The 14,924-nt window shown below is 34.3% G+C and overlaps 1 protein-coding gene across 4 annotated transcripts in view; it reads left to right on the top strand.

Annotated features, from left to right (window-relative positions):
• Positions 1–14,924, top strand: part of NCKAP1 (NCK associated protein 1) — a 151,550-nt gene that overhangs the window by 15,506 nt on the left and 121,120 nt on the right. For 2 of the 4 annotated variants that reach the window (XM_037848917.1, XM_037848918.1), the window contains exons 2-3: positions 2,343–2,360; positions 3,418–3,528. In XM_037848917.1, the coding sequence (XP_037704845.1) occupies positions 2,343–2,360; positions 3,418–3,528 (129 nt within the window). The remainder of the gene's footprint in view (positions 1–2,342; positions 2,361–3,417; positions 3,529–14,924) is intronic. The other 2 variants (XM_037848919.1, XM_037848920.1) reach the window with 1 other exon arrangement.

Here is a 14,924-nt window from a genome sequence, read left to right as displayed (position 1 = left end):
TTTTTTGTAGTATTGTAGGTATAGGTAGAAAGAGAAATATGATTTAAAGTGTACCAAGTACAGGATATGTTCTGAAATGTAAGTTGTTTTTCCCCAGAATGAAAAATTTTTAGTTGGGGTCAGAAAGAAGATTAATTTTTATAAACTGAAACTTCTAATTATTTGGAGTTTTGCTATATGGCTCTAGTATAGTAGGAAAGCCGCCTTAAGGTTTGGCTGTTTGCTAGGAGATATTTATCTAGATGTAAGCTTTCAGTTAAGTTCTAGTTTTTCTCTTGTACTTAAGTATTTTCTACACAAGTGTCTGTAATTGGTATTAAGTAAAATAAATCAAGAAGGTTGATTTCAGGAAAAATAAAATGGGGCCCAGTAATGCCGTATAGTGTATATGAACCTCATTTTTTATTGGCGTTTTTTGAATGCTAAAGATATGCCACATGTATTTGTAAATTCTACATATACAGATACACACACATGCACACATACTCATGTAATGCAGCAACTTTTTAGGGTAGATTGTAATTATCTCCTTAACAGATGAGGAAACTGAGGCACAGAGAGGTAAGATCACTGGCTCAGGATGCATTGCTAGGAAGTGGTAGAGCCAGAGTTTGAACATGGACAGCTTGTGTTAGAACTCATGTTCTTAACTCTCAGGCTAAATTCTTTCTATAAGTACAATAAAAAAGGTACTGTTTAGGCTTAGGTTGAATGAAGGAAATATGTGATTGGGAGAGGGAATTGTAATTGCATAAATAAGTTAATGCTATATCGCTAGTTCTATATACTATGGTAAACACTATTACTACCATGGTTACTACCCATGTGAGACTGTTATTCAGATAATTAAAATTATCATTATTACAAAAACAATTATTAATAGCAGCTAACATTTTTAGAGCACTTATGTGCCAGTCATTTTGCTAAATGCATTACATGGGTTATCTATCTCTCCTAATCCTCATAATGACCTTATCCACATTTTACAGATGAAGAAACTGAGGCTTTCAGATGTTGTATAATATATTCAAGGTCCCATGGCAGTAAGTAGTGAAGATTGAAACCCAGTCAGACTTACTCCAGGGTCCATGCTTTTAAATCTTAACTTTTATGGCACACTGCCTTCCAGTGTAGTATATTTAGATTAGGCTTACTGAGCAGAGTAGAAAAAGGTAAACCAGTTCTAAGGAAAGGAAATTATACCACCATCTATTTCTCTATTGAAATGAGATTCCATTCTTCTTGTTTTCAGTGTAAAAAAAGAAGAGCTGCTTATTTTTTTATGTATTTCTTTAGTTACTTGACTAAATTCTTACACTCAAATTTGTGGTCATGGTTATAGTAATCTTATATTTCCGTTATTTGTAGTCACTAACACTATTTTAATGGATAGCGGAATTTTTAAATAATTAGAATATGGAAGGCAATACTTACTATTAAAGAATTGAACATAGTTCAGAACCCCCTTAGGATTCCGCACTATTTCAGATGTGTTTTTGAAACTTGATTTTCGTTATACGTTGATGTAAGGAAATGCTAATCTGTAGCTATGTCTGTATGGGAAATTCTTAGTTATGTGGTTCTTAGTTAATCTTTAAGTTTTTTTCTTGTGGAAGAAAATAGGCTGGGTATACTTCATGAGAATTAGTATTTTAAAGAAATGATAGTCTATGTAGAAAAAGGCAGATATGTTTTAATAATTTATGATGTTGAAATGGAACTTACATAGTAGCCTTGTATCAGTCTGGTTAAAAATTATGAAATCCTCAATTTCTTAAAATTTTGTTTTATTTATTCATGTTTGAGAATTAAGAGAATTCTTACTGCGTTCCTGTTTCCATTTGGAAAATATGGAATGCTTGCGTTAATTTTTTTTGGAAGGAAGTTAGGTGATATTTGAAAAATAGCTTCTCTTTGAGCTGAAGGGCAAAAAAAGTCATCCAATAACGATTTATTTTTATTCTTGGCTACCGTTTCTTTTTAAGGTATGTAAAATTTCTCTGATGGTTTTGCTCCTGTTTTTATGGTTGCATGTAGTCTTTATTTTTTCCTTCTTTCCAGTATTACTTTCAAGTTGGTTTAGAGAGAACACCAAGAAACTGACATGGTTTTACACTTACACAGTAGTATTTAAATATATATGAATAGTGTAAACTCTAAATCTATTGTATAATAAAACTCATTACTTAAAATACCTTTAAAACTGTAACACCATATAGATCTAATCTTGTTTTGTTATACATAGTCTGCAGTGCATAAGTTCTCTACTGAAACGCATGTCATAATTTGACAATCATTGTTTACACGTAATTTTCTCTCTTTTTATTGCAATGCTTCCCCAGCAAGGACAAGTTTGGAAGGTTTGCAAAGCTTTTCACCTTCCCTCTGCCCGCTTGCCCGCTTTCAGATCAGTTTCATGTTTCATAACTTCTCTCTCTGCAATCCACAACATAGCCATAGAAATCAGTGAAGAAACATTAAATTGTAATGCTGTATTTGCTTACACATGGCAGACAGAACTTTTCAAAGGACATATCCTTTTAAAAATGTGATTTAAAAAAGTTACATAGGAATATTATAATTTTAGTAATTCCCCTACAAATAACATCTCACTAGCAAGCAGTTAGTGTCACATATTGAAACAGTGAGTAGTATTCAGGATTATATTCTGTGTTGCTAACAGTTCAGATAAAAAGTTCTTTCTAAAAATAATACCTTACAGTTGTATAGTGCTTTACAGTTTACTACAGAGAATGCTGTATTGCCGATATGGTCAAAATGTAAACATTTCCATTTGTTCTGTGCTTCTGAGATATGGAACAGATACACATTCCTTGTTTAAAGTGCTGATGGTATGGATGGAAAACTGTTGTAACATAGTTGTTCAGAGGAACAGGCAACACACTCTTGTCATAAAACAGTTTTATCAGCTTTCAGTTATTTTGAACTAGGGCTCTTCTATTAAACAGTTTAAAGTAAAGAAGGAAAACATTTTGGAGAAAGACATTTAAACATGAGTTTTTATTTGACAACACTTAGAAACAGGTCCAGTACTCTACTGAATATGTAATTTGATAATATTTTATTAGCTTCAGATGAATACAGTCCTACCTCAAACCAAGAATTTTTTTTCTTTTTCTTTTTCTTTTTTTAGGTTTGAGCTTTCCCCCTCACTGCTGTTCTGCGCTAACTGCTTTGAAACTTTCCATGCATTTTTTTCAGTAGAAGAACATCTCTGTACTGTCTCCCATTGCATATTTCAGCTGTGACAATCCCTGCACTTTGCCTATTCATTTTATCACCTGCTCACCAAAAACAACAAATATCTCTCTTAATTTATGATTGCAGTTTTGCTTTTATTACCTGGTTTTAGAAGAAGGGTGCATTTATTCTTTTTATTACTGTTTTTTTAAATAGGCATGTGGTGACCCCAAGGCCAAACCATCCTATCTTATTGACAAGAACCTGGAATCTGCTGTGAAATTCATAGTCAGAAAATTCCCTGCTGTAGAAACCCGCAACAACAATGTAAGTAATATAAATAGCATTTTTATTTTCTTGATTTGGGCCATTTGTTGGGAAAGGGATGGTCAGTATAGCACTTGCAGTACTTCTCATTTATCTGATTCTTTATGTTTTGATATACAAATTATATACATTGATTAATGGCCTTTAGAGACAAAATTTTTTGTCTCTGAAACTGGAAAAAATGACTCTTAACTGCATTGCCATTTTATTATAGAAAACAAAAGATGCTAATTTCTCATACACTTACTCTCTTCCAAGTGGCAACTGAGATAAGGTAATAGATATGTATATATTCCAAATGTTTGCATGCATATATGGGGAGATTTTATTCTTACAGTCATAAACTTAACTTTATTTTGATGTAAATGTCTTCATAGTGCTTTTATTGTTTTTAGTAATTAGCTATGTTTAATTAAAAATATATTTATTTCTCTAATATTTTAATAATTGAAAAAAATTTCTAAAAATTTTTTTAGATCTTATTAGGATCTTTATTCTCCACATACTACTTTTCTCATGTGGGATGTTTTTTCTTAGTATATTGCATATTTAGAATTCCTTGATATGTTTACATATGTTTTGCTAATTCCTTATAATAACTTCTGTGAACAACTAATTTGAGAAAATTGGAGTTATTTTTCACCTTATGGCATTTTCATATGCATTTTGTTGACTTACGATCCTTCTGTATATCTTCTCTTTACTTTGATTATATTTTTTTCTTTGATATTCCCATGTCACAATCCTTGCTGTTTCTTTTGCTTTATGTACAAACTTAGTCTAAGATTTCATCTCACGTCTAATCTCCCTACTTTGGAAAAACCTGCTTTTAAAAAATATGTTGTCAACTTTTTGTTTTCTTTAAATAATGCATGCCTGTTGAAGAGTTGTATTTAGTTTGTGGATTCCACTTTTACTAAAAAACATTTTAATGTAAAGGAAAAATATTTAATGCAAAATAAGTCTTGTAAAGTGCTTTTTAAATATATTTTAAATGTCATTGTATTTACCTATTCTGGACATTTCATATAATTGAAATTGTACAATATGTAGTCTTTTGTGATTTTGTTCTTTCACTTAGCATAACGTTTTCAGAGTTCATCGAAGTTGTAGCCTGTATCAGTATTTTTTTCCTTTTATTGCTGAATAGTATTCCATTTATGGAATATACCCACATATTGTTTATTTGTCAGTTGATGGTTATTTGTGTTGTTTTCATGTTTCTGGCTATACTGAAGAATGTTGCTATGAACATTAGTTTTCAAGTTTTTGTGTGGACTTACATTTTCCTTTCTCTTGGGTGTGTACCTGGGTGTGCAATTTCTGGGTTATATCATAGTTCTGTGTTTAACCTATGAAATTGATTTTACTGTATTGTTGAATGTTATGTCTACTTATAGAATTTACTCTGCTTATTTTGTTTGCGAAGCCTGAGTTTTGTCATATAGCCTTTACAATGTTCTGTATAATGCCATCCTGTTATTTTTACCTAGCCAAGTACTATATACTGGTTATTTGTGAAATCTTATTATCTCAGTTTTGATTTGGGCCTGCTAAAATCTTAGTGAGAGGTTTCTAGCCATCCCAGTATAGGAAATGACGAGTGAGGAATTGAGTTTTAGTGTGTGTGTTTGTGTGTGTGTTTTTGTGGGTTTTTTTTTAAAACTCCATAGAAGTAGTTAATGGAGATTTAAGGACTGGAATGACAATGGCATTTGGGATTGCTAGGAGCTTGTAGCTTTAAGGACTGTGGGCCAAAGTGGTAAATAAGTACCACTGTAGAAATGGTTTTGAAACCACAGTCTTTTTTTTTTTCTTTCTTTCTTTTTTACTTACTCTGATATTTGGGTCATTGTATAAATATGGGCCACAGAACATGCTTACTTTATCTCAGGGATCGGGGGAATTACTAGTTAGCGATATTTTTCATTTTGTTTCATGTCTTAGAAATATCACTGTCCCTCCAATTTCAGAAAAGACACTCATAAGCAGAGAAAGAGATTGTTTCTGGTGAAAATTCAATAAAATAATATTTTGAAGTTTCTAAAATAGATTCTTAGAACAGGCTAATCTTACTTTGCAACCGAAAAATTGTCCCTTTTCAAGAAACTTGAATAAAATCAAACTAAGTAAACATTTTTGATTGTTTCTTTAGTATCTGCCCCCATCCCCATACTGTTTAATACCGTTAGAGACCTTGAGCACATAGATATCCAAAGAGGACATTGCTCACAGATACCAGGATTGGTGCCTAATGTGGCTTTAACAGTGATGATTTTTCACCCTGTTGAGTCATTTTTACCTGTCTTAAACAGGCCCCCTTTTAAACCAGTTATAAAATTTATACCCCTAATCTGAAGTTAGGGAAAGTCTAGGAGCAAGGAATGTTTTTTTTTTTTTTTTCCCCCCCTGGGTCATAGTGTTGAACCAAATACTCCATATGCTTGAAACAGATTGATTAAATAAAATGCAAAATAAATATAATTATAATACCAGTTTTATAATTATAGCAACCACTTATTGAGTGCCTAATATGTGCTAGCCTATGTATTTTAATAGAGTTCCTCATTTAATTTCAGTTTAAGCAAAGCATTCCTGTGCTGGGAGATGGTCTACTTTCTCTAAAACATGATATCGACAGTGTAACATGCTCAAATGGATTTATAAATTTGTTTCTCATAGATTTCTTATGAACATATAAAGGGAAATTTCATTTCCCTGAATGAAGAAAATATTAGAAACTCCTTTCCTATTTTATTAACAGATAGAAATTGCTTTACCCAGAAAATTCTAAAAGACATTTTAAGCTATGCCTGATAAAATATCATACCTAGTAAATGTTCAGGTATGTGTTTTTTTCCCAAACATTTTTAACTTAGTTTTTTCCCTGCCTCTATTGCATTTACCTCAAAATCTAGTTTGTGTTTTTTAAAAAAGTAAAAATATTATCTGGCACAAAAGGGTCTGTATTAAATTTGCCTTTTTATTGTACATTTAAATATAAAATTTTGGGTTTGATTCTCAAATTAGTGGGAAACTTATATAGCTCGCCATCCTATATATATTGAAATAGTTTCTTGAAGTTCCTAAGAATAAAGAAATTGTTAGTGAGTCATGTGCCACTAGAGTGATATAGGGATTATGAGCTCAGGCTATTATTGAAATAATTTGAAAATTGTATTTTCAAGCTAAGTATGTGGAGGAATTTTTTTATGTTATATTATTATTATGTGTTCTTCCCAGGAACACAGTATTACAGGATACCATGTGAAAAATTATATTTTGTATTTAAGTAGCTTACAAGGTCACTCAGGGAAAGATGAAATAAAGCAATACTAAGTTCCATAATCAGCATTTAAAGTTGGTTCTAGGGATATAGCAGTAGAGTCTGTTTTTAAACACCATTTTATCCCCAGTGTCTGACACATAGGAGGCAATAAATATTTTATGAATGAATGAACCTAATAGATATGCTTTATGTACTTCACTTATTCAAACATTGTCTTAGGTTTACGTCAGGAACCAAATTTTCAAAACTTTAAAAAAATTATTGGGTTAATTTTAGCTGTAAAAGTTATTGTATTTTTTAATAGAGCTGCACAAATATTTGTCACTTATTATTGAAAGTAGCCTGGAGAAAGAATCAGAGACCTGGGGACTTCTGCTGCTCCCCCTCCTCCCCCTTTCTTTCTTTTTTACAGACACTCCCCCTCTCCCCCCCTTCCCCAGTAACTTCTAATCTGCCTTCTGTCTCTGCAAATTTACTATTTCTAGTCATTTCTTATAAATTGTCATACCATTTTTATCCTTATGTGCCCTGCTTGTTTCACTGAGCATAATGTTTTCAAGGTTCTTCCATGTTGCAGCTTCGTTTTTTTTTTTTTTTTCATGGCCAAATAATATTTCATTGTGTGCAGGTACCACATTTTGTTTATCCATTCATTTGTTGACGGACACTTGGGTGTTTCCAGCTTTTGGGTATTGTGAATAATGCTGCTATAAACGTTGGTGTACGAGTATCTGTTTGTGATCCTGTTTTCATTCTCTTGGGGTATATACCTAGAAATGGTTTTGCCTGGTGAAATGGTAATTCTTTGTTTAACTTTTTGAAGAATTTGCACCATTTTACATTCCCACCACCTAGCTTCTTAAAAACATAAATATGTATTGTGGGTGGGATGGTGGTACTAAGGCTGGATGTGGGGAAGCCCTTTACACATGCCTTGTGGTTTGACAAAACGTTAGATAGAAAGGGTAAGGAAACTTACTCATTTCCAGCCAGTCTTTAAGTGGGTATTCCTTATCTTATCTTGGCTTCCATTATGATTAGTAGCATGGTAGTTAAGAAGATGGACTTTGGAGTCAGCAAACCAGAATTTGAGTGCTGGTCTTTCTCCTCAGCTGAATGATATTAGGCAAATCACTTAACATCTCAAGGCTTCATTGTATTCATCTTTCAAATGGTGATAATACCAATCTCAAATGGCTGTTTAATATTTCCTAAAGCACTTAGCTTAGAGTGTGATAAAATAGTGAGCTCTTGAAAAATGCAAGCTTCCTTTTATGACAGCATTTACTTTCACTGCTTCAACTAAGTAACATGCGATCTTCCATCTTCTGTACTGACTTTCAGCTATCCTTTGGACAGGTCCGCAAAGCTAACAGTAAACTTTTTATCCAGCATTAACACATGATCATCTTCAGTTTTGTTTCTGCACTGTGTTCCCTGCCTTGCACCATCACCATCCACTTGGTTATCTAAACTAGAGACTTCAGAATCCCCGTTGACTTCTATGACGTATCAAGCTGGTCATTTAAGGTTTATCAGTTTTAGCACTATAATGTCTCTTGAGTTGTCACCTTTATTTAGGTTTATGTCTTTTGCCTGGACAGATGCTGTAATAGCTAAACACTGATTCTCATGCTTCTCAACCTTTCATTCTGTTGTTCCCCTGCCCCCAGCCTACACAAGAAGAAAATAAAAACTAATCTCTTTCTCTGTGGTACCTAACATCTCTGTCTTCCCTGGACCATGTACTCATCTTTGAATCCCTGTTGATTGGGATGTAGTAAACCAACAAATAATACTTTGGTTTTAAAAGAATTCGTCTTAAGGCAAAATAGTGTAATTGGGAATTGTTACTATGCAATTCATTTTGAGTAAGTATCTCTACATAAGACCTGATAGAAACTTAAAGAGATACTTGGTCCTGACTAATTAAACTGCGCAAATGCAAGGAATTCTAATACATTGAAAACTAACTGAAGTGAGAGTATTCTTTTTAAAAGATATCATAGTGCAGCATTCCATCATTAATGTCTCTTCCACATTTAAATTCTTTAATTCTGGCTTGAATAAACAGAATAAATAAAAGCATGGACCCCAGATTAGAAGTAAGCCTTGTAATCTTTGCTTTTCTTTATTTGAAAAGTAATTGAAGTAGGTCACATGCTGGCAGGGAATTGCATTAGCACTAAATACCTACCTAAACTGGTTTAATTTTTATTTTCTTTTTAATTTTTACCTAAATAATATGAATACATGGTAGAAAAATCAAATAGAATTTAGGATGAAAAGTGAGGGGCTTCTATCCGGCTCTTCCTCACCCCCAGTCATATTCCTTAGAGGGAATTTCTGTTTTTAGTATTTCTAGAGGGTACCTACATAGCTAAAAGAAATATGCTTGTTCCCTTACATCTTCATTTACTGACTTTAGACAATGTCTATTAATTCTTTGCTATAAAAAATGAAGATTTTGCTCATTTTCCTGCCCCTTACTTAGCTTCTCCTTTTTTCCCAATGATTGATAGCTTTTTGTTAATCTTTTTAGATCCTTGGTTACTTCCTTTTTTAACTTTAATAATTTACTTCTGTTTTTATGCTTTCATCCTTGGTCATTTATATTTTATTTTTGTGTTGTCAAATTGTTAATGCTTTTTTTTTTTTTTTGATTCTGTAATCATAAGGTGTTCAGAATTGAATTATTTGCTCATTCTAAAAATGAAAAACTAGTGAAAACCTGAGTGCTAGGTTTGCATTGCTTCACCTCAATGTCACACTTTGGACTTTTAAGAAGAATAGTGTATTTAGTGTCAAAGTAAAGTAGATCCTTTCTTCCTGAATTCTATCAAATTAATAAATTATTCTGTCAGTTAAGATTATGTTGCAGTTTAATTTGTTTCATGGTTGTACCATGACTTTCTGGAATTACAGTTATGTACTTTTATAGTATTCTTAAATTTATATGGCTTAAGAATCATAACACCTTTGTATACATTTCTCTGTTTTGCTGGAGCCCATTCTTAAGTAATTATCTGTCCTCTAATTCCGTTTTGGACAGTTTGCATAAGTCTGCTACTGGGACATCTTTGTTATTGTCCTCAGTATAAGGGTTTTTTTTTTTCACCTAAGTTTTCATAGAGTTTGGGAACCCCTGAAATTGTATTCAGAATTTGTGTGTGAATGCATTTTTCAGCCATCAACATATTCTTAAGGGAGTTGTTATGATCCTCAAACATATATGTTTTAGAATATTTATCTTCCTATCCTTTTTGTGTAATAACTGTGCTTTCAAAAACATTATTTTGTGAATCTTGTGTACTATATATTCTAGTCACATTGAGTTACAATCATAACCTCTTTAGGTCAGGATGCTTTCTGCTTTCCTGAAAATGAGATAATGCTAATGAGCATTAAACTTGGGTTTCATAGCACAGCCCCGAAGGAGCTGCATTCCAGACATCTGCAGTCATTTTTCCATTTTCTTCAAATATCCTGAAGCTATATCTTGCCTGTAGCCATTGGTTTTCAGCTGCCTCTCAAACAATTGTTAGTCTTTCCTTTTGACTTTAGTGGTGCTTATACTATTCTTCAGAGTAGCAAAGGATATTACCAGTCCCTAATTACCTGCTGATTTTTAACTTGTGTTCCTTGGCCATTTTTTTGGATGGTGCTTTTAGTGACTTTAGCCTGGTACTTTAAGAGTACATTTGTTGTGGTACTGTTTATCATTGTTTCTTAATGACAGGTCCAGCACTGCCTTTTGTCAGTTCAACTGTGGCTATTTGCCAAGATCCAAAATAAAATACAGTAAAAGAAGCTACAATGAAGTAAACAACAGATGGTGCAAAAACCTATTTCCTGTTATTTTTCTTCCTAGCTTTCATCTTGGTTAGGAATGTCTTAAATATAGTATAGCAATGGTTTTTGGCCAGGAATGTATGGTACAATCTACTGAGCTAATTCTCGTTTGCTAGTGTTAAATGGAACATACAGCATGGGGAAATATATTTATTATTATATTTTTAAGTGTTTTATTTTGGGATAGTATGTGTACATTTTCATGGTGCAAATGGCCATGCTTTCTCTTGCCTCTCGCCCTTCCTGCATGCTGTTTTTACTATCTGGAACAATCGGCCCCGCCTGAATTCTCTCACTAGACAGCAATTGTCTGTTTGTCTTTTAGATATATGCTTAGGTGTTACCATTTCCAGATGCTTTCCTTAATCCTTTCAAATTAGGTTGAGTGCTGCATGTATGTGCTCCCATAGCACTCTCCTCTTATCATTCGTTTATTTCTTTAATACCTTTACTGAGGGCCTTCTATGAGCCAAGTACTGATCTGGGACAGGAGGAACCAGCATTGAAGAAACAGATGAAGTCTCTGCTCTTGAAGAGCTTATATTCTTCTAGGTAGAAACAGACCATAAACAAATAAAAACATAATACCAGGTAAAGATGAATTCTACAAAGAACAACAAAGCTGGATAAATGAATAAAAGTGTTATTGGGGAGATGCTAATTTACATAGAGTGATCAGGGAAGGCCTTCCTGAGAAGGAGATATTAGGGCAGAGACTTGGAGATACAAGGGAGTGAGGCCAGGTGAGGGAGGTGGATTCTGCTCTGAGGGGGCAGCAGCTACAAAGGCTCTGAAGTGATAACATACCTGGCTTGGTTAGGGATCAAGGAGAAGTCCATCATATGATTGGAATAGAGTTAGGGAGCGAGTGGTAGGAGATGAGGTCAGGGTGATAGTAAGGGATAGGCAGATTGTACAGGGCATTCTAAGTCAAGGTAAAGACTTTGGCTGATTACCCTGAGTGAGTTGAGATGCCACTGCAGGAGAGTAGCAGAGGATCGAAGTAATGCATATGCCTGTAATCATTATGGCTGCTGGGTTGAGAATAGTCTGTAGGGGAACAGAGGTAAAAACAGGGAGACTAATTAGGAAACTTGGAATTGTTGAGAGGTGTTAGTGGCTTGGACTAGGGTGGTGGAGGTGAGAAGTGTTCAGATTCTGGATATATTTTGAAGACAGAGCTTATAGTATTTGCTGATGTTTTGAGAATGGGCTGTATGAGAAAATGAGAAATATGACTTCAAGGTTTTCGGCTTGAACAAATATAAAGGTTTACTGGGATGAGGAAGCAAAAAGAGAACAGATTTGGAGTAAGGGTGCCATGAGAATAGTGCTCAGTAGCTCATGTTAAATTTGGGAGGCTAATAGAAATCTAAATTGGCTATGTTGAGTAGGCAATTGTATATACATGAGTATAGGGCTCAGAGTATTGTTCAGCTGAGTCAAATTGAAGATAAAGTATTGAGGGTTTTAAGAGAGAGGAGAGAAGGGGTGTAGTAATCATTGAGGAGAGTAGGCGAGTGAATTGATTGTGGACATGGAGTACTGTTGCTACTCATTTATGGTCAATGATCATAAATTCAGGTCGAACTCAATCAGCATAAATATGTTTTCTCCTACTGTGGATTTCATCAGGCAGTTATGATGGAGGGAAGACAAGGGAGTAATTATAATAATGAGCTGTTTAATCTAAGATGGATAAGAAAGGAAGGTAGGACATGATAGGGTGACTGACAGTGAAAAGGTGATAGGGTGAATAGATAGGTTTCTCTCTGGTCAAAGAATTGGTGGAGACGGTATTTGAGGGAGTATCTGGAAAGGTGGGAATTATTCTTTTGTTGATGCCACCTTGCCTTATCTCCAAACCTCTCAAGAAAAGATGTCTAAAAAGCCCAGAGAAAAGCCAAGACAGCTTAAACATATATTTTATTCCTGTTTACAGGTTTGTCAATAGAGGAAACTTAATATAAGCCACTACCCTGTCAATAGGTATTAATGCACCAAAATCATCCCTGGGTACCACTCTCAGCTCCAGGCCCTCACTTCTGACCTTGTTATTGAGATCTTTATTATACTACGGTGTAGTTTTTTCCCTCTTTCATGTTACCATCAATTCCTGATGGCATTTGTTTTGAAGGATATGTGAGATTTAATCATTGCAGTTTTTCTGCCATCTTTGGACCTTGCACTTAGGTGTTGGATGTGCCACTAGTTTCTAAAACTGGATATTTAGCTAGAAAAAGTGTTTATTGTGTACATCAATAAACACATCCCTCACTAGACTATAAGCTCTCTTGGGGCAGAGTCAGTGCTTTGTTTATAGTTGTACTCCCGCCTCCTCCCAGAGTACCTAACAACAGATTGAAATATTTGGTGACTGAATGAATAATAACTATAATACTTTATTACAGTAACTCTTCACTTATCTAGAGGTCATTTTTCATATTACTTGCCTCTCTGAATCACATCTAAGAACTAGGATGGAAACAGTTCCACACCTGGGAATCCTCCCAGGTGGAAAATACATGTCTGCATAGGGACATGTTCATAGAAGCATTCATTATTCATAACAGCCCACAACCAAAAACAATGCTACTGTGAATGGAGAAACAAAATTTGGTATATCCATTCAATGGAATGCTATTCAGCAATTAAAAGAAATGAACTACTGATACATACTACAACATGGATGAACCTTAAAAACATTGTGTTAAGTGAAGAAACCAGATGCAAAAGGCTGCATATTGTATGATTCCATTTATATGAAGTGTCTATGGAGACAGAAACAGATCAGTAGTTGCCTACATACAGCTGAGAGTGAGTGCAGGGACTAACTGTAAACGGGCACAAGGGAAGAAATTTAGATAGGCTTCTGCGATCCTTTTTTAGTGATTAATCTTTGTGTTAATTTGGATTCCCAGGTAATCTTAGAAGATTTGTTTTTATTTGATATGAATTTGTCATTCTCTTTAGTTGCTTTCTCATTTCCTTCTATGTTTTTCTGCCCCAAAAGGATATATTGAAAAGTTTGTCCAACTCTGGGGACTTGTTCAAGGGCTCAAATCACCTGTGTATGTTTTAAGACACATAAAACTCATTTGGGACATGAACTGATAGGCCTGGTACTGCTTTCACTCATAATCACTGGTACAGTTTAAAAATTAAGCACTTCCTTCATGATGTTTATATTAAGGAACTTGAGGATCATTTATTTGTTTTTCATTTATGGTGCACCTACTGTCTGCCAGAGTTCTAGGAGATGGAGATACACAGGAAATAAGATAAACTTCTTGCCCTCTTGGAATTTAAATCCAAGTTGGGATGTTAGACAACAGACATCTAAAATAAATATATACTTTCATTTGGAGATACATGGTGGGAAGAAATATAAAGCAGGATAAATGATTAGAGAGTAATGGGAATGGGGAAGCTATTTTAGATAAGGGTGGTCAGCCATGGCCTCTCTGAAGAAAACGAGATGAGGGCATGAGCTATGCAAAGAAGTGGGAAAAAGCATTCCAGATATGAGAAAGAACAAGTGCTCTGAGATAGGGCCAAGCTTCGTCAATTCAGGGAACGCAGCAGAAGAGCAGAGTGACGACTCCTGAGTGAGGCTAGAGTTGCATGAAAGGAGATGAGGTCCGAGAGAGGCAGGGATCCAATTTAGATTTGATTCTGAGACTGTATTTTATCTTAATTGTGATGGGAAACCACTGGAATTTTTTAAGAACTTTTTACTTTGAAATAATATTAGGTGTAGAAAAGTTGCAAAAATAGTGCAGAGATTTCCCACATACTCCTCAACCAGTGTTAATGTCTTACGTAATCATCTTTGGGATCGTTTTTGCAGGGCAGTGTGATACCTTAAAATGCCCACTCTCCTGCTGCTATGTGGAGAATAGGCTGAAGAAGCAAAAATGAAAAGGTACAGAGACCACAGTTAGGAAGCCACCAAAAGCATGCAGATGAAAGTTAATGACAAAAGTGGTAGTTGGGACAGCTCCTTAAAAGAGGTTTACCAAATAGCCTCTCAGTACTTGGTATTATTTTTAAAAGCCTGGCTTAGAATATCATACTAAGAAATTGATTACAGCTTTCCTTGAAACCTAGATGCTGTGTTTGGTTACCTTTTTAAGAGGAACAAAATACTAGCCTAATTGAGATCAAGAAGAATAATTTATTATGCATAAGCAGGTTCGATAATGAAAGGAGGTAATATTTCAAATGTCTAAAAAAAGAACTATAACCACATTCC

Source organism: Choloepus didactylus, chromosome 9 (assembly GCF_015220235.1).
Source record: "Choloepus didactylus isolate mChoDid1 chromosome 9, mChoDid1.pri, whole genome shotgun sequence".
NCBI lineage: Eukaryota > Metazoa > Chordata > Mammalia > Pilosa > Megalonychidae > Choloepus > Choloepus didactylus.
The sequence above is the reverse complement of the archived record's forward strand: the minus strand, read 5'-3'. Positions and strand labels throughout refer to the sequence as shown.